The 21,110-nt window shown below is 33.5% G+C and overlaps 2 protein-coding genes across 2 annotated transcripts; one reads left to right on the top strand and one right to left on the bottom strand.

Moving 5' to 3' along the window:
- Positions 1–4,901: 4,901 nt before the first annotated feature.
- LOC116026232 (phytochrome A-associated F-box protein) lies at positions 4,902–6,408 on the top strand. Its single transcript, XM_031267715.1, has one exon. The coding sequence runs from the start codon at positions 5,016–5,018 to the stop codon at positions 6,021–6,023; it is 1,008 nt and encodes a 335-aa protein (XP_031123575.1). The 5' UTR covers positions 4,902–5,015; the 3' UTR covers positions 6,024–6,408.
- Positions 6,409–14,572: 8,164 nt separating this feature from the next.
- On the bottom strand, positions 14,573–16,776 carry LOC116024394 (two-component response regulator ORR24-like). Its single transcript, XM_031265288.1, has 5 exons — positions 16,599–16,776; positions 15,800–16,159; positions 15,614–15,690; positions 15,096–15,452; positions 14,573–14,641 (listed from the first exon to the last, which is right to left on the bottom strand). Exons 1-5 carry the CDS (start codon positions 16,774–16,776, stop codon positions 14,573–14,575), a joined length of 1,041 nt encoding a protein of 346 aa, XP_031121148.1.
- Between the last annotated feature and the right edge of the window lie 4,334 nt (positions 16,777–21,110).

The following is a 21,110-nucleotide window of genomic DNA, read 5'->3' as shown; positions in this document are numbered from 1 at the left end:
AAAAAAAAAAAAAAAAAAAAAAAAAAAAAAAAAAAAAAAAAAAAAAAAAAAAAAAAAAAAAAAAACAAAACCTATGAGACATGATACTCGGGATCTTGAGCCAATGTGACAAAGATAAAACCACTTGATTTTTTTGGTTTCGCTGGAAAGAAGTTAAGAAAATCAATAAGGAAAATGGGAGAAAATAATAATAATAATAATAATAATAATAATAATAATAATAATAATAATAAGTAAAAGTTAATACTATTTTATGTTCAAAAGTTGCGATATTTCAAATGTTTTGGACTAACTTTAGTTCATTAAAAAACTCAAGCTATTATATATTAAATTGATAATGAAGTACTAAAAGTTATTGTCATTATTATCATTAAATTAGATTAGAAAATGTTGGTAATTCATAAAAAAAAACCAAGCATATATAAATTATTAGATACATATAACACATATATGAAATTGATCATTAAATATAAAGTTAACATACATAAAAAATTTTCGGCAGAAATGTTAAATAGCCCCATCTATTATTTGTAAGTGCTCAATTAATCCCTTGTTCTAAAACAAGATCTAATCGACCACGTTTACTTTTAAAATTACGTTTGCTTAGCATTTTTTTTCTAGATTTCCATCATATAACCCTTCCATAATGCTAACATGGAATTTAAATAAAAATAATTTGATAACTTGTTTCATTGTTGATTCATTCAAACACATAGAAAGCAACTACTCTCTCCCTCTTCATTTTCACCACCATCATCAATGTAAAATCAATTTAATAAAAAATTAAACTCCCAAAAGTGGAAGGATATGATGTTTCTTGATCATTTGCACAATATGAGAAGCATAAAAGTTGTCAAAAGATTAGAGAGTATGTGCCTCAAACGGAATACTATACTTAGCTAGCGTATATAACACAATCCATTGAAAAGATTATAGGTGGCATATAGGTTATTATTAAGGATAAATGAGTTTATTTTAATGATAAGCATTCTCATTAGACATAGTTTTTGAGAAATTTTTGTTGAGGTGATTAGAAGAGAGGAGGGAAAGAAAGAAAGGTAAAAAACATCAAAGAAAATAACGAGCCCGGCACGTGGATTGCACGTGCCCGGCTAGGCATTTTTGGTGCGCTTCATGCACACCAGGGAGTTTCTTTATTTATTTTTGGTGGGACCCACTATTCTTGTAAAAAACAAGCACATCCTGCAAAGACCTTGAACACTCTTCCTCAACTCCTATTTTTCTCTCCTCGATATATACTTTAAAATATGTAAAAACCTTCTAAAATCTATAATTATGGATGCTCTAAAGTTATTAGACTTAGAAGTGGCATATTTGAGTAGGAAGGGGAAGCAAACACAACTCAAGAAAGTATTGCTAATTTTGAAAAAGTGACAAAACAAGATAGCTATGAGCAGCTAGCTAGACATTATAAAATTGAATTCTACCTAATTAGAGTATTCAACACACCCCACCGGATGCAATAGGTGGCAAATGTAAGTGTCTAGATAAATTAGTCATTTGGTTTGTTGGGAAAAAAATATCAAACCTTTGTATTTTATAATTATTATATTCAAACTTTTAAATAATTAACTTTTTAAGAAGAAAATTGTAATTTTTTCTTAAATAAATATTCTAACCTACACATTAATATAAGGAAAAGTGTGATCCCTCATTTGTTCTAGACATATAAATTTAGTCCATCTCTTTCAAATTTTACAAATAAATATGATTATAATTGGTAAATGAGTGGTTTAGTCCCTCACCTATTTGAGATGTGAAACTCAATATGTGTCTAGGGTATTATGACATAATATAGAGAATAGATTGAACTACATATAAACCCTCATAAAACTCTAGATACAAACCAAGCTTGCCATCTCAATTTGTCAAAAATTGAATTCACAATTCGTTTAATAATTAAATGACTAAATTTGTAAAAACGAAAAAAAAAAACTAAATTTATGACTCAATAATGTATTCAAGGATCAAAAGTGTAAGCTTTCTCTTAATATAAAAAAAAACTAAGGGATTTTTCAAAATTAATGTCGATGCTACGCTTGACCGAGAAAATATGGGGTTTGACTTTGTTATCAGAAATCAAGAAGGTTCATTATAAGGGAGTTCCTTGGAATGACTTATTTCAACCAAAAGAAGTTGAAGCAATGGGTGTAAAAGAGGCCTTGAGCTGGTTAAAGAATTTAAATGTTGATAAGTTCTATATCAAAACGACCTCTTGGTCTTCGATGCTCTATTTGCTCCCATAATTTCTTCTTTTGGCATCTTGATTGACGACATTAAGGAAAAACAAACTTTTTTTTTATTTAACATTAGCTTTAATTTTGTCAAACGTTATGCGAACAAAGCAACTCATTTAATAACTAAGGAAACTTGTTCTTTGTCAGAATGCACAAAATAATTATGCATTCCTTTCCTTGCTTTGTTTGATGTTCTTTGTTTTGATTCAATGATTAATCTTTTACCTTTCAGAAAACATTGTGAGTAAATTTCAATTTTGGTCCACGTCCACTGACTAATGGAGACTTGTTAATTGCAATCCACGATTTTTTAAAACTGTTAATTTAATACCTTAACTATTCAATTTTTATCAATTCTGATCACGCCGGCTAAATTAGCGGCCAAATGTGACCGGAAAATTTTAACCCACCAATTAATCTTAAATGGAAGGGGCAAAAGCGTCTTTTGCCTCTTTTGCTCCGCCAGAAACAACACTCTCCATCGGCCATGTTGGCTGTGAAACCATCACAGCAGCAAGAATATGCTTTCACCTCAATCTCAATTTAAAAGTATTAATGAGATTTTTCTTTTCCTTTCTATGAACCAAACAAATTGTATTGGCAATCTATGCGGGAATTTAAAAGTATTAATGAGATTTTTCTTTTCCTTTCTATGAACCAAACAAATTGTATTGGCAATCTATGCGGGAATTTAAAAGTATTAATGAGATTTTTCTTTTCCTTTCTATGAACCAAACAAATTGTATTGGCAATCTATGCGGGCTTTCTATGAACCAAACAAATTGTATTGGCAATCTATGCGGGTATCAATTATTGGATCAGAGGAAGCAGTTGACTCTTCTCCGTCATAGATCGACGCAGTGCAGACTTGAAGGAGCTACAGTTATACAAGGTCACACAAACAATATTCTCTCATAAAATTAAATTAAAAATGCAATAAAAACCTCCTTTTTTCTCGTTGGTAATAACTGCTCCAATTGATCGATAGCCACAGGCGATCATCGACGATGGCTTCTCAAATCGCGAGACGGCTCCTCCGAAGCAACTTCCTCAACAACACTTCAATTTAAGGGTGTAAACGAGCCGAGCCTAGCTCGAGCATAGGATAGCTCGAGCTCGAGCTCGTTAAGGAAGGCTCGGCTCGAGTTCGAGCTCGAACTCGATCGAGTTCGAAAATTGATGCTCGAGCTCACCAATTTTCGAGGTGCTCGAGTTCGGCTCGAGCAGCTCGATTGTTCGAGCTCGAGATCAGGGTTGAACTGGAGTTCGAGTTCGATTTTGAGCTCAAATTTAACATGTTTGATTTTAAATTTATGTTTCAATTAAAAATAAACTATAATTATATATATATATATATATATATATATATATATATATATATATGGCGAGCGAGTGGCTCGACGAGCCACGAGCCTAAGACATTAGAGCTCGAGCTCGGCTCGAACTCAAATTTGACCGAGTTCGAGCCGAGCTTTGACTGAGCGGCTCACGAACCGCTTGGCTCATTTACACCCCTACTTCAATTGCCGCTTCAGCCGGGGTTTTCAATACAAGTTTCACAGCCAGAAGACAACCAACATCGTTGACGGAGAGGGTTGTTTCCAGCAGAGCAAAAGGGGCAAAAGACGCTTTTGCCCCTTCCATTTAAGGGTTGTTTGGAAAGTAGGAAAATGACTTTTGGAAAATTATTCATTTTCCGGAAAATGATTTCATTTTCGGTGTTTGGTTACATTTTGGAAAACTGTCTTTGTGTTTGGTTCATTTTTCAGAAAATGAGTAAAAATGTATAATTATATATTTTTATTGTTTTATTTAATATAAAAATATATATATAAATATATAAACTAATACGGAGTACTATTTATTATAAATAATTTTTTAAAAAAAAAAAAACTAAACTCGCTGCTCCTGCCGGAAACTAGAGCAATGGTCGCTGACTAGAGCTGGCGGACTGGTTTCCGGCGAAAACCAGTCTGCTTGACTAGAGAGGGACGACTTAACTAGAGAAGGACGGCTCACGAAGTCATTTTCCGAAAAAATGGAGTCATTTCTTGTGGTCAACAAAAATAATTTTCCGTTGACCACATTTTTCGAATGTTGCCAAATACCAAAAGTCCTAAAAATAATTTATGAAAATTATTTTCGTGTTACCAAACACATTCTAAGATTAATTGAGGAGTTAAAAATTTTCGGTTACATATGTCCGGTGATAAAAATTAAATACTTAAAATACTAAATTAACAATTTTAAAAATCATGAATTATATTCTAAAAAAAAAATCATGAATTATATATAATTAAGAAGACCCAATAGTCGCCAAAATTCAAATTTACTCAAACATTGTAGTGTTTAGGTGCATGCACAATATAAGAAGTTCCGTATTGGGTATACAAAATGTAGATGGTAGAGGTATGTATTCTACGTATGAGCATTGGATGATGTAAAACGATACAAGTAGCCAAGTACTGTTTCCTAATATTTAAAAATATTTGTTTCCTAAATTAAAAAAATATAGTACAAAGAGGACTAGAGGAGTATGAATTCTTTTCTATTATTTGTTTTTTAAAAAAATTGAAAATTCTCCCAGCCATAAATTTATTGTGGTTTTCAATTCAATATAAACCATATGTTTATATGATTGAAATAATGGCATAGAATGAAGTCAAGAATACAACTCACCTGGTCCGCTCTGTTGAGTTACATTTGACTGTGCAAACATCATCCGATAGTGCTGTGGAGGAGATTGGGGTTTCCGCCATGTCTGAAAATGCTTTCTCTGTGCTCTCCGACGATATCATTCTCAACATTTTCTACAAGCTCGAGGATGATCCTCGCTACTGGGCACGCCTCGCCTGCGTCTCTACCAAATTCTCCTCTCTTATCCGTAATCTCTGCTGCAAATCGAAGTGCTCTCAGGCGATTCCCGCCGTCGTCTCCGATCTTCTCTCTGCCGCCGCGGTCGCGGCGGCGGCAGCACCGCCTGGCGGTTGGGCGGCTCTCTACAAGCTGGCCTTCTGTTGCCCCGGCCTCCTCCACTCCGGCGTGCTCTTGGAGAATTCGGATTTCGGGCTCGAACGCGAGCTCGGACCCGATGAGATCTTCACGGAACCCGCCTTGGCTCAATCTGGTGGATCCGGATCCCAAAATCCGGCTTCTTCGGTGAAGGCGGATCCGGATTCTGAACAATCCGATTGCGGTTGGTCTTTGTTTGACGATCTGATGTTCGATACCGTGTGCGATGTCTCTGAATCGTCACAAGCTCGGCCGCATGTGAGCGAGGCGCAGCAAGCGAAACCGGCGACTCCGAGCGGCGATTCCTGCGTTCTTAAGAAAAGAAAAATCGCCGGATCTAAGAGACGAAAAATCGCCAGATCTTGCTCTCATTTGGCGACCGGTCCCTGGAATTTGAGCCGCGAGCAGGGGATTAAGCTTCTGGCGAGCCGATTCAGAGAGGATTGCCTGTACATCTGCGATTGGCCGGGCTGCCTTCACCTGGAGCAGAAGCGAAACTACATGCTTTTCCGAGGAATCTTCAAGAATTTCAAGCAGTCTAGGGTTTGGAGGACAATCAACGATGGGAACAGGAAAAAGATAGATCTGAATTGCGCATTCTGCAATTCCAAACAGACATGGGACTTGCATTCCGCTTTCTGCCTGAGAAGGTATTTCGGGTTCCACGACGATGGCGAGCCGGTTGTTCGTGCCTATGTTTGCGAGAATGGACATGTTTCAGGTGCCTGGACTGACTGGTCCTTGTATACTTGAATCACCATGGATGCTTCTCTAAAACCTATGATACTTTCAATATATTATTATTATTATTATTATTAGAGTTCATATCTTGTGATCTAGTACCACCATGGATGCTGAATTGTTGATTCATCAGCAATTCCTGTTTCTGGTGATGTGGTTTATGTTCCTATTTCAGCATGTTTTCTTCTTGTTCTATTCAAATGTCTGGCTTATTGAGTATCAATGGGTTTGCAATGGTGAACAGCTATCCATGTTTATAGCTCACCAAACCTGATATTATTGAGGGCTTCAGGCTTGCACTTTTGTTGATTTGGATTGGATTGGATTGGATTGGATAGTTCAACTGTTCAAGTGCAAACACCCCCTTTGCATTATTATATTTCTTTATATTTCTTTATTTCATTACTCTTTGCATTATTATATGTTTCTTTACATTTCTTTATTTCATTACTTGTTATATTCATTGTGCACCAAATAATGCTTGATTGAAGCCCTCTAGAGGAGTTTCATTGATGCTCTTCTGCATATTATTATGCTACCCTTTTTCAAGTTACCAAAGCTGGCCTACCACTAAAGAGGGTGCGGATCCGACCCGCTAACAGCGGATTGAATTACAAATTTTAAGTTTTAAAAATAAAATAATTTATAATACAAGATTTCAAAATTTAAATAAAAAATCAAAATGATCAATTTTCAAGCATTTTATTCAAAAAACCCCAAATATCCTTTTTGATTATTTCTAATTTGTTATAAATAATAATAAATATGGACATTATGTTAATTCATACCGTAACTGACGTAACGGCCCGTCAATTATGTTTATCATTTATTCTATCCGTTGCATTAGCATTGTATATATAGACATGTATTGTATTTGGAATGTTGGTGAATGAAATTCTAATTACCTATAGTCCTATAATATTGTCAATTTTCTCTTTCTTTCTTTTACTCTTTACATTATTGCTATTCAATCCGTTTCAACGGGGAAAGCGCTAAGGGCTGAAGGGGATTATAACACATTATCAGCATGATCCATTACTTGATCCATTACTTTGGTGAACGGTAAAAATCAATCAAATTCCAGTTAATGTGGTAAATATTGTCGTACCTACAAATACGTATAAATAGTATGGTTGGATCGTATGTAGACCCTTTAGTCGTCTGCTTGTTGGTTTAAGCGGTCAAGCTCGGGAAAGGTGACCCTTTAGTCGTCTGCTTGTTGGTTTAAGCGGTCAAGCTCGGGAAAGGTGACCCTTTAGTCGGTTTAAGCGGTCAAGCTCGGGAAAGGTGACCCTTTAGTCGGTTTAAGCGGTCAAGCTCGGGAAAGGTGACCCTTTAGTTGTCTGCTTGTTGGTTTAAGCGGTCAAGCTTGGGAAAGGTGACAGTGGGTTAGAGTCTCGAGTTAACAATGTTTATATGGAAATGTCAAAAGTCCCTCTCCCTAGCATTTAATGCGGTATTTATAGGGGGCGAAGGGAGCACATGTCAGAGGCTTGACACCCATACATAGGGGATGTCAGAGGCTTCTCTAGCAGCAGAATCGGAGCACACAGTAGTCTGGGGTTCGAACAAAGAAAAAAATATATCCAGCATGGTGATTTACCATGCTGATGACCATCCGGCCTTTCCCACACTGGCGGATTTTGAAAATACATACGAGAATGAACCTCTTGACATTGTGAGGTTGTTTTTGAACATGGCTGAACCCCCTGATGAGGCCATGCTTGAGGCAGAGAGACGGTATAACCCTGATGGTCCTGAGGCTTCAAACCGGTTGCACTTTTGAGTGCATGTGTTTCTTTCTACCTTGACTATGATTTTTTTAGTTTGGAATTGTCAGGGTGCGACCTCAAAAATATTTAGGCACACCCTGAAGCAATTTTTGCATTCTTATAATTCGTCTTTATTATGCTTACTCGAACCTAAGGTGTCAGGTAACCAAGCTACCACAATCTTGCTTTGACAGAGCTCTAGGAAATGTTGAGTCCCCTTAGTGATGCAGACTATATGAGGTATAGTGCGAGTTTCTATCAATATGCCCAGAAGAAGTCAAGCTAGCTTTGTTTAACATGGCGCCTTTTAAGGCACCTGGATCGGATGGGTATAGTGCGAGTTTCTATCAAAAGACACGGGATATAGTTGGGGGGTGTCTAACTAAATTTGCTATAGATTTTTTAGAAAAGGGAGAGTTGCCTCCAGAGTGTCGCTTATCCCAAAGGTGTCGAGTCCAAACAGTGTGAAGCAATTTCGTCCAATAGGCTTGTGTAATGTTTCATACAAACTCCTAACCATGATTATGCCTACAAGGCTCAAAGGTATTTCAAGGAAGCTAGTTGGACCACACCAAACGAGCTCCGTTCTGGGAAGGCAAATAACGGACAACATACTCACCTATCAAGAGGATATAGATTCTATGAAAAATAAAATAGAATCTATATATAACAGAGCCATCTGTGGTGGCATCATAAGGGATAACTCAGGAGAATGGAATCAAGGCTTCATATATAGTATAGGCAACTAGCTGCTTATATGGGGTTCAAAAACAAGAGTGATTATTGAAACTGACTCGGAGGAGATTGCGAAGTATTTGAATAATTCCAGATCGCCCAACATTGTGGCTCACAACATATTAGAAGCGTGTAGAGAGGAGCTTCGAAATTTCAAAATATAGCAGATTGCCGCAGTAGCTCGTGAGAATAACCGGGTAGCGGATGCTCTCGCCAAAATTTCCAAGAAGTTACCTGTTTGTATGCATATTCTCCGGATGATTTGTAAGGAACCGTTTAGGCCGTCGTTATACTGTGGACCATGGGTAATGGTTGATACTACAGTTGTGCTGAACTGATACTGCAGTTGTGTTGAAAGGATACTGCACTTGTGTTGAAAGGGAACTGCAATTGCGCGAAACAGAGGTCGTGTCATCCATCTGGAACTGTAGTTGTATTGAAAAGATACTGCGGTTATCTTGAACAGATACTGCAGTTGTGTTGAACTGATGAATGGCCTCTGTTCCGTGCAACTGCAGTTTCCTTTCAACACAACTGCAGTATCCGTTCAATACAACTGCAGTATCAGCTATGATCGTGATCCACAATATAATTTGCGCCGTTTACGTATCCCCTTCCAATTAAAAAAAAAAAAATTGGATCCGAACGATTTAATAGATTGGACCAAATTTACGACATCCTTACTTTCTCTAATGATGAATTGGTAACATTGTTTATCTATCATTACCATAAATATGATACATCTTTGTTTTATATTCTTTTAATCTTTTCTTACCACATTACACATGATCTTTAAATTGGAATGAAAATAATATTTTTTTTAAAATTTTATATAATACAGTAATGGATAATAGAACACAAATTTAAATCCAAACAACAAATTCTCAAAATATTTTTAAGAGTGTTCATAATAGTTTATAATATTGTACATTGGTAAAAAACATTTTAAAATCTTTACTTTTTCTAATTATGTTATATCATGATCTACCTAAATGGATGGATCATATCAATTTTTACTTTTTACATGAGAATATATTTTTATGTGAACCTCCTATATATATTAGGATAATAATGTAAACTAAATAGAGTAAAAACACATGTTAATAACTAGAGATAGAATTTAGATTGTTATAAGATGATGATTATATACAAATATCTACTATACTAATAAGAGCCAAAGAGAGTTAGGCCTAAAATGGGTAGAAAAAATGGCGGTCAAATTATTTAATCAAATAGATGGTTAAGATAATTCAGATTAATATCTACTATACTAATAAGAGCCAAAGAGAGTTAGGCCTAAAATGGGTAGAAAAAATGGCGGTCAAATTATTTAATCAAATGGATGGTCCAGATGAATTATTTAGTCAAATAGATGGTTAAGATAATTCAGATTAATATCTACTATACTAATAAGAGCCAAAGAGAGTTAGGCCTAAAATGGGTAGAAAAAATGGCGGTCAAATTATTTAATCAAATGGATGGTCCAGATGAATTATTTAATCAAATAGATGGTTAAGATAATTCAGATTAATATTATTAATAGAGATTACCTAATTTAACCTTACTTTTATGATTATCCGTTAACTTTTAATTTACCCATTAATTTCTATAAGAAAGGTCTTAGTTCGAACCTCATCTCAATCAAATTTGACATAATTAAGTTTCTCACTCTATGTTACTCTTATTAAATTAAATAAATTAGTAGCTACAACAAAAAATGATACATATGTATTTCTTTAATTTAGAATTATGTGTCTACAATACTTTTATTTGAAAAATTATTCATTATCAAAAAAATTAAATTAAATAGAGAAATAATTTCATTAGTTATATTGTCTTTATTTTCTCTCATGCAAAGATTCTTTACATTCAAATTTATCATTGATATTATTACATTGTCCATTATCTTATTTTTACATATCTTGTAATTAAATATCAAAGTATAGTACAAAATAATGTTATATATTTAGTTACCAAGTATTTTATTAATACTATGAAAAAAATTTAAAATAATTTGAAGCTAATTATATTAACTACTTGGGATTGGTTGACAAAGAGAGTACTCAAATAATAACCCAACAAATTGAAGCGGAATCATCCTATTTTACTCTTATTAAATTAAATAAATTAGTAGTTACATAAAAAATGATACATATTTTTTTTAGCGTGATAATTTGATTGCACATTTTTAAATAACCAAGGAAAATGGCGGTCAAATTATTTAATCAAATGGATGGTTCAGATGAATTATTTAATCAAATAGATGGTTAAGATAATTCAGATTAATATTATTAATAGAGATTATCTAATTTAACCTTACTTTTATGATTATCCGTTAACTTTTAATTTACCCATTAATTTCTATAAGAAAGGTCTTAGATTCGAACCTCATCTCAATCAAATTTGACATAATTAAGTTTCTCACTCTATGTTACTCTTATTAAATTAAATAAATTAGTAGCTACAACAAAAAATGATACATATGTATTTCTTTAATTTAGAATTATGTGTCTACAATACTTTTATTTGAAAAAATTATTCATTATCAAAAAATTAAATTAAATAGGAGAAATAATTTCATTAGTTATATTGTCTTTATTTTCTCTCATGCAAAGATTCTTTACATTCAAATTTATCGATTGATATTAATTACATTGTCCATTATCTTATTTTTACAGTATCTTGTAATTAAATATCAAAGCTATAGTACAAAATAATGTTATATATTTAGTTACCAAGTATTTTATTAATACTACGAAAAAAATTTAAAATAATTTGAAGCTAATTATATTAACTACTTGGGGATTGGTTGACAAAGAGAGTACTCAAATAATAACCCAACAAATTGAAGCGGAATCACTCTATTTTACTCTTATTAAATTAAATAAATTAGTAGTTACATAAAAAAATGATACATATTTTTTTTAGCGTGATAATTTGATTGCACATTTTTAAATAACCAAGGGACAAAAGTAATATGGGTGAAATACAAACCTAAGTCTGATCTAGTTGGCGAAGCATGCTGAAAGCCTCGGGATTATTATTGCCTATACAGGCAGTCGGTTGGGGTTCCAGGGAGGAGATAACATTGTTGGGGCGAAAAAGCCTAAAAGTAGTTGACGGCATACACAGTAGTTGTATTGAGAATGTAGTTACCTATGGTTGGACTACCTCCTACTCCTCGGCCATTGTTACCTATGCTTGTTGTTCATGGTTCTTGTTCAACACCATGTCTTCATAATGGAGGTGATGAATGCTAAACTTCTTGTGTGAATTCTGATCCGCATTCCTTTGTAGATGAAGCCAATATTTCTACATTATTAGTTTAGTAAATTATATGACTTTCAAAATGTTATATCACTAAACATTCCTCTTTTATAGAATTCTCTCTTTCACGTCATCTTAGAATAAAAGTATACAGTTTGCAGGTGTTAGCAATTCTGACACCAAGCTGCGGAGCTGCGGATGATAGTCTTAGCTTATTCAATTCAATTCTATCATAGGATATATATAGATGTACCTGGAGATGACTGGCAATATTTTCTCTGATTAGATGGGGAACGTTCATCAAATCCAATATTTTCTTTGGAACAGCATCTAACCCAATAGGTGAAGCCAACTAATTAGTTACAGATCAGAAGAAATAGAAAATATGAATGCAAGAAAACTAAAGGCCAATAGATTCATACTTCTAAGACCAATTTGGTTAACAACAGCCACAAATTGCTGGTGAAGCTGTGGTATCCACACCAATCGCGGTTTCTTAACATTGGCCATAGTAGCAGTTGCATTAGTATCTTCATCCCTATTATTGTTTGAGCTTCCACAGTTTTCTACACTTTTCTGCTGCGGCGGCATCTCACCGGAATCCCAAAACGCCGCCGCCTGCGGCCTCCTTATTATGCCGCCCTTCCCCAAATTCCCCTGTTTGTGACGAACAACATGCTGCCATAAGAGCTTGATTTCTTCCTTCCTCACCGGCTTTAGTAAGTATCCACACGCCCCCTGGATCACTACCTTCTTTACTGCATCTACTCTCTCGTCACTCGACATCACTGATACCATCAATTAAGCTAATTAATTTTCAGTACTAAATATTGTTGGGCCGAAGCGGACTTTGCGGATAAAGTCCCTAAGGGTGCGAGACAGGCTCCTAGCTTGTCTCAAACAATGTGATAGTGGCCTATAGATGAGAAAATAAGTTGTGTATTATGGTCTTTAGCTATTCTGTCATTTATTATATATGCTACTCTTTTTCAAGTCACGAAAGTTAACTTACCACTAAAAAGAGTACGGATTCGATCCGCTAATAACGGATTGGATGCAGATTGAATGACGAATTTTAAGTTAAAAAATAAGATAATTTATAATACTAGATTTCAAATATTAAAAAAATCAAAATAATCAATTTTCAAGCATTTCATTCACAAAAATCTCTAAATATCCTTGATTTCAAATATTTTTTTGGAATAGCAAATTAGGAACCAATTTCTTATTACAACACAAAATATTTCCTAATCGTTATTAGAAAAGTTCCACGGCTTCCATATTCAATGATTACCCACACAGACGTCTGGATCAAATGTGAGCATGCCTTCCCGTGTGGACGTGTTGTCATGCACCACCACGTGTTCAGAAATGCACCAGAGTGGAATGCACAAATGCACCACAAAAATGCACCACACCTTGGTGCATTTCTAAACACGTTATGGTGCAAAATCAAACCTAATGGAGCATATTAAATATAACAGATTTTTTAGAAGCATCCATATTCCATCCACTTTAAGGGTGTGTTTGGAAGCCCAAAAAATGATTTATGGAAATCATTTTTCGGGCTTCTAGTGTTTGGCAAGACATGGAAAACAAAAGTCAAAGAAAAATAGCTTTGGGGGAAGGCATTTTCCAGACTTGGGGCATAGGGTTTTTCTCTTCCCTCCTTCTCCATCTTCAAGTCGACAACCTCCATCGGAAATCATAAAAATCACCTTTTCCGATTGAAAACCACCATCTCTGATTTTCGATCAGATAGAGAATCTCGACTCTCTAATTTTCAACCGGAACACAGAGATGGAAACTAGAGAAAACCAAGAGAGGAGTCTGACCTCTCTGGTTACCGCATGGGCGCCCAACTGTGCGCCAAACGCGCACAGCGAAGACCTGGCCTTAATCCCTTGCTAAACGCGCACAGCGAAGACCTGGCCTGAGAGGAGTCTGACCTCTCTGGTTACCGCATGGGCGCCCAACTGTGCGCCAAACGCGCACAGCGAAGACCTGGCCTTAATCCCTTACTAAACGCGCACAGCGAAGACCTGGCCTTAATCCCTTTTGTCAGAAAACACTGTTGTATGAACTCTCATTTGCAGATAACCCCCATTTGCAGATAACCCCCATTTCAATCTCTAACATTATTTGCTCAAGCTTCACTGATGGTGATGCTCTAAGAGTTTTCATAATAGTTTATAATGTTGTACATTTGTAAAAACATTTTAACATCTTTTATTTTTCCTAATTACATTATATCATGATCTACCTAAATGGATGGCTCATATCAATTTTTACTTACCTTCCCCTCTCTCTATGTATTAGAGTAATAATGTAAAAAAAATACATGTTAAAAATTATCAAACTATTATTTCTATAACCAATAATAATTTCTATAAAAAAATTCATAATAAATAGTAAATAGTATATACAAATAATAACAAATGAGTAATTAATTTTCATAATAATGATAAAATTAATAATACATATTAATAATTTACGTAATATATTTCTTTTGAGATTAATACATAATGAAAACATACCTTCTAATGATGATCTATCAATGTTCCCGTTCCAAAGGGACAATATTTTCAACAAAATTGTAGGGACAATGTTTTCAACAAAATTGTACAAAGAGTTGCTGTTCAACTTCATAAAAATTGTTGACAATATGACAGCTCTTTAGAATTCTCAATTCCATTTATAAGAATGTATAATATCACTAAATTAAATATCACTAAATTAAATATTAAGTTCTTATATCCGTAAGCATCTGTATATCATACATACAAGTTATGTGTAATTACTATCCGTGCCAGAAAAATCGTACAAAGAGACTCCAAAATCTCCTTCGCCATTGTACTGCAACACACAAAATAGAAAAATAATGAGCAGATATAAAATTCTTCAATATTTTGAAATGAGTGTTACTATTTTGTTTTGCCTAAATTTTTATGTCTTCTGCTATAAATAAAGCAATTACAATTACACATATTTTTTTTTAATCTAATATAATTTTCAATAGCTCAATTGGACAAAAGTAATCTAACATAACTTTTAATAGCTCAATTAGACAAAAGTAATCTAATATAATTTTCAATAGGTCAATTGCACAAAAGTAATAAGTTCCGGTGTAATCTAATATAATCTTTAATAGTTCAATTAGACAAAAGTAATCTAATATAATTTTCAATAGGTCAATTGCACAAAAGTAATAAGTTTTCTGGTTACAGTTTACTTAGTAAGAGTGAAATGGTTTAAAAGTAAAAATTTATTTAGTAAGGTTGAAATAGTTTAAAAGTAACTAAGTACAAACCTGAGTCTGATCTTGTTGGCGCTTGCTGGAAGCGGAGGAAGTGTTTCCCAACTGGTTGGGATTATTATTATTGTATGTATACCCGGTGGATTGGGGTTGATGGGGCGAAAAAGTCGAAAAGTAGTTGATTGCGTCCATAGGAGTTGTACTCCCTCCTACTCCTCGGCCTAGGCCGCCATAGTTGTAAACATTAACATAGTTATAGTCACGGCCGTCAGGATGGTCGAACACCGCTGGCATCACTGCTTGTTGTGCATTGTTCTTGTTCAACACCATGTCTTCATAATGGAGGTGATGAATGCTCAACCTCTTGTATGAATTCTGATCCCCATTTCTTTGTAGATGAAGCCGATATTTCTACATTATTAGTTTTAGTAAATTATTTCGCTTTCAAAATGTTATTTCATTAAATCTACAATTAATTACTATTCATAATGCAAGTGTTGCAAATCTGTCTTACAATAATTGCACTTAGCTTATTCAATTCAATTCTATCAAGGTAGGATATACAGATGTACCTGGAGATGACTGGCAACATTTTCTCTGGTTAGATGGGGAACGTTCATCAAATCCAATATTTTCTTTGGAACAGCATCTAAAACCCAATAGGTGAAGCCAACTAATTAGTTACAGATCAGAAGAAATAAAAAAAAAAAAAAGAAAAAATATGAATGCAAGAAAACTAAAGGCCAATAGATTCATACTTCTAAGACCAATTTGGTTGACAACAGCCACAAATTGCTGGTGAAGCTGTGGTGTCCACACCAATCGCGGTTTCTTAACCTTGACCGTAGTAGCAGTAGCATTAGTATCTTCATCCCTATTATTGTTTGAGCTTCCACAGTTTTCTACACTTTTCTGTTGCCGCGGCATCTCACCGGAATCCCAAAACTCCGCCGCCTGCGGCGGCCTTGTGCCCTTCCCCAAATTCCCCTGTTTGTGACGAACAACATGCTGCCATAAGAGCTTGATTTCTTCCCTCCTCACCGGCTTTAGTAAGTAGCCACATGCCCCCTGGATCACTATCTTCTTTATTGCATCTACTCTCTCGTCACTCGACATCACTGATACCATCAATTAAGCCAATTAATTTTCAGTACTAGATATTGTTGGGGGAGGCCGATAAAGTCCCTAAGAGCATGAGACAGGGTCCTGGCTTGTCTCAAACAATGTGATGGTAATCTATAAATAAAAAAGTAAGTTGTGTCTTCCCTGGGGTGAACTTACTACTTAGATGCTTTCAACCGTTCTGCACTTGGCCACCTAGCATTTATTATTGGCGCGATAACTGATCCACCAGAGGTGGGACCTTTCCGGTCCTCTCAATGTGAATATGGACCAAATTGACCAAACTGTCTCATGACGTTTTGAACTCAGTTCTGTACTGCTTTGCTTTAATTTACGAACAGCCCTTCCTTTTAAGGTGAGCGGTGTGAGTGCTTACCGATTGAATTTTCAAATTTCTTATAGATTGAGCAATGAGATGAAATTGAAAGTGCTTACTCACAACAGGCAGGTCAATTTGAAGTCCAATGATTTGATCGAGAAGCTTGAATCCATTGACGCGAGACATGTGTAGCTCGCTTAAAACAATGTCGATCTCCTCTTTACCCTCTTGAAGGATTCTCAAAGCATCTATAGCCCCTCTACATTTCACCACTGCAGGCAAGGCAAACGGCATGTCCTATCTTTTAGCTAGGAAATGGAGTAGAAATTAAAGAAAGAAGAAAAGCACCTTTGTATTCGCATGCCAGTAGCAAAGCTTCTAGTATTCGTAGACAGGTAGCATCATCGTCAACAAGAAGAACAGTAACACCAGCTGGAAATTGCGGATTAGAAAAGAGTTTGTTCATATTATTATGAACTAAATGTGGCAAATGATGAGTTTAGGGTTATTTTATATGAGAAATTAGATCAATAGATAATGAATAGAATAGATATGTTATCTGTTCCTGAGGAATGTTAACGATTATTAATCATTAATATCCTTAAAGATAATGCATGCTAACAATTTGGCTAATTTTTCTCCTATTGAAAATCAAATACTTCATTTGATTTTTTTTAAAGACCTCATGTCATTAAACTTGATCTTATGATATATATATATATATATATATAGTCGGAGTTTATTGTAACTTATTATTATAACTAGTTTTACACGCGCATGGTGCGAATTGGTTAATACCCAATGTTTATATTTAAATAAATATTTGAAAGTATATCAATGCAAGATTATATACTAGAAGTTTATACATAGGTAATTAAATGTCGAATTTGTTTATTTAAATATATAGCTCAAAGTATATGAATCCAATATAATATAGGAAATTCATTATAATTGTCACTAAAATAAATGTTTACAACTTTGTAAAATCAATAGTCTAAATATTTGGTCTAAAAATGATAGTCTAAATAAATACGGAGTACTACTTTTAGTTTGAATTTTTCTAAGTATTCTTAATTCTTTTTTGAGTAACATTGTCATTGTTTTCATCATCTTTACTATTTGTTCTCTCCCTTTTTGTTGGTAGTGTGTTATTTGTAATTGGATTATTGTTGGTAGCACAGATGACAACGTCATGCAATGAGATTATGATATAGGAGCTATGGACTTTCCTTTAGGTGTTCTGCTCGAGGTTCATTTGATTTCAACCATTATTGTTGAATGAGTTATTGTGGATAAAAAAATCCCTAGTTTAAAGAAAAAGATTAAATAAATTAGTAAAAATTTGAAAATTTTAAATATGATTTATTCCAAAGATATTAAAAGGTAGTTTACTTTCTCGTTTCAATTTGTTGGGTAATGGGTTATTTGAGTACTTTCATTGTCAACAAATCTCCAAGTAGTTAATATGATTGATTTCAAACTATTCTTTTTTATTTTTTCATGGTATTAATAAAATACTTGGTAAGTAAATATATAACATTATTTTGTATTATAACTTTGATATTTAATTACAAGATAGTGTAAAAAGAACATAATGGACAATGTAATGAATATCAATTGATGAATTTGAATGTACAGAATCTTTGCATTAGAGTTAATAAAGGCAATATAACTAATGAAATTATTTTTCTTATTTAATTTATTGATAATGAATATTTTTTTTTTAAATAAAGGCATTGTAGACACATAATTCTAAATTAAAGAAATCCAAATGTATCATTTTTTGTTGTAACAACTAATTTATTTAATTCAATAAGAGTAAAATAGAGTAATTCGCTTCAATTTGTTGGGTTATTTGAGTACTCTCTTTGTCAACCAATCCCCAAGTAGTTAATATAATTAGCTTCAAATTATTTTTAAATTTTTTTTCATGATATTAATAAAATACTTGGTAAATAAATATATAACATTATTTTGTATTATAATTTTGATATTTAATTACAAGATATTGTAAAAATAAGATAATGGACAATGCAATGAATATCAATTGATAAATTTGAATGTAAAGGATCTTTGCATGAGAGAAAATAAAGACAATATAACTAATGAAATTATTTCTCTTATTTAATTTAATTTTTTGATAATGAATAATTTTTTTCAAATAAAGGCGTTGTAAACACATAATTCTAAATTAAAGAAATACATATGTATCATTTTTTGTTGTAGCTATTAATTTATTTAATTTAATAAGAGTAAAATAGAGTGAGAAACTTAATTATGCCAAATTTGATTCGGATGAGGTTCGAACCTAAGACCTTTCTTATAAAAATTAATGGGTAAGTTAAAAGTTAACGGAGAAGAGAATATTTAACGGAAAACTTAACGGATAATCATAGGCTAAAGTGTCATCCCGCACCATGAACTATATTGGATTATTCATGCCGCACCTTAAACTTTCATAACGTCCATTTCGATACACAAACCATTAATTTTTTTTTCATCTAGCATTTTTTACAGGTTACCTACAAGTTATAGGTAATCTATGCTGACTTGGACTTTTTTTTGTTTTCTTCATCTTTTTGTTTTAATTTTTTTTTTATTTTCTTCTAAACCTTTTCCAGCCCAACAACCGGTACCTGAACCGTAAAATAAAAAAAATATCTTATATTTAGGCATTTAGCTACTGGCAGTAGCTAAATACATTTAAAAAAATATATATATTTAGCTACTGCCAGTAGGCAGTAGCCAAAATAATAATTAAAAAAATTATAATATGATTTTTATAATAACAAAACATATTATATATAATTATATATACTAAAAAAAATTCCGGTTGAATTGGAACCAGAACCTTTATATAAGGTTCCGGTTTTGGTTTGTTGGAACCGCGAAGAACGAAGCGCGGTCACCCCTAGGTAGGTCGTCGGGTGGGCTCGATGCACGCTGCCGCAAGGGAGGGGAGGAGCAGTGGATTGTGGAGGGGCTGTGGTGATTTGGTCTAGTGAGCACTGGTCTGGCTGAAGGCACGGAGGAGGGGCAGCGTGAGGCGTTGATTTTTTGGGTTTACTTAAAAATTTTGAGTTGACTTAAAAAGAAGATCCACATAAGCTAATTACTTGTGCCATGTCATCATAGTAACCTGGTAACCTGTGAAAAATGCTAGATGAAAAAAAATTAACGGTTTGTGTATCGAAATGGACGTTATGAAAGTTCAAGGTGCGGCATGAATAATCCAATATAATTCATGGTGCGGAATGACACTTTAGCCATAATCATATAATTAAGGATAAATTAGGAAATCTCAAGGAAAAATATAAATCTAAACAATCTGAACCATCCATTTGATTAAATAATTTGACCGCCATTTTTTCTTCCAATTTTAGGCCTAACTTTCTTTGGCTCTTATTAGTATAGTAGATAATAACAAACCTATGCTACGGTCCTACTAGGCTAAAACTTATGTTTCATTTGCACAAGTCTACGGGTTTGGATGCAATAGTTAGCCATGGACTCGGTTCACCTGTAATGTAGACCCGGATCAAAATACACAATTTATATACTGAATATTCACAATTTACATATTAAATGTTCACAATTTAAATTGTGAACATTCAGTATGTAAATTGTAAACATTCAATATATAAAATTGTGAACATTCAGTATATAAAATTGTGAACATTCATTATGTAAACGGTGAACATTAATTATATAAAAATTGTGAACATTCGGTATGTAAATTGTGAATATTCAGTATGTAAATTGTGAACATACAGTATGTAAATTGCGCCGTGTCAGAAACCAGGGAAGTTGTTGTTTTTTTGTTTTTTGTTTTCTTTTTGTTTTTTTTTGTTTTTGTTTTTTTTTTTTAATATTCTTGGATTTTTGTATGATTAGGAATTTCATAACAACAACAAAAACAATAATAAAAATAATAATTCTGCGAATTTTTTAGAAAATGAACCAAACACACCAAGATAATTTTCCGGAATGCAACCCAAACACTGGAAAAGAAAATATTTTCTGAAAAATAACTCATTTTTCAAAAAATATTTTCCAGAAATCATTTTTCTGATTTTCAAACAGATCCTAACTAGTTATTTTTAGGCACGATGTGTGAATGTTTAAGCCCAATATTAAAATTATAATTTAAATAAGAAATAATTATCAATAAAAAATAATTAAAATTTTATTTTAAAGCTATCATAGTTATACTTGTAAAAGTCTTATATTTTGAAAAAAAAAACACTATTTGAGTATTTGATTAATATTAAATTAATTATTACCATATTATTTAGGTATATAATAAAAAAAGAGAAATAATTCAAATATGTGAGTCAATAATTTTGAAATAAAATTAATTAAATGATTAGTAATATATTATATGATTAATTAGATTGTTATAATATTGCCAAAGACCTTGTGGTCTAGTGGCACCCGATGTCCCGATTTACACTCCCACATGAATGATGGGAGTGGGTTTGAGCCTCAGTAGAGGCAACTGTTTGACCCTTTGTACCCCTTTGGTTGAGAAAGTACCCTTTTAAGAAAGTAGTAGAGTAGGTCTTCAGTAGGTTGAGAAAGTAGTTATGAACAAATACTACCCTTACTACATTGACCCTTTTGATAAA

The sequence above is a fragment of the Ipomoea triloba genome, chromosome 7 (assembly GCF_003576645.1).
Source record: "Ipomoea triloba cultivar NCNSP0323 chromosome 7, ASM357664v1".
NCBI classification, from domain to species: Eukaryota; Viridiplantae; Streptophyta; class Magnoliopsida; order Solanales; family Convolvulaceae; genus Ipomoea; species Ipomoea triloba.
This window is presented reverse-complemented; position numbering and strand designations above follow the sequence as displayed.

Bases quoted from the DNA above. Each gene is read 5' to 3' on its own strand.
- LOC116026232 (XM_031267715.1), top strand. From the start codon at position 5,016: ATGTCTGAAAATGCTTTCTCTGTGCTCTCCGACGATATCATTCTCAAC.
- LOC116024394 (XM_031265288.1), bottom strand. From the start codon at position 16,776: ATGCCGTTTGCCTTGCCTGCAGTGGTGAAATGTAGAGGGGCTATAGAT. The intron at 16,160-16,598 runs GTAAGCACTTTC...TGATGGTATCAG, and splicing joins AATTGACCTGCCTGTTGTGA to TGATGTCGAGTGACGAGAGA. The intron at 15,453-15,613 runs GTACATCTGTAT...CTAATAATGTAG, and splicing joins ATGTTGCCAGTCATCTCCAG to AAATATCGGCTTCATCTACA.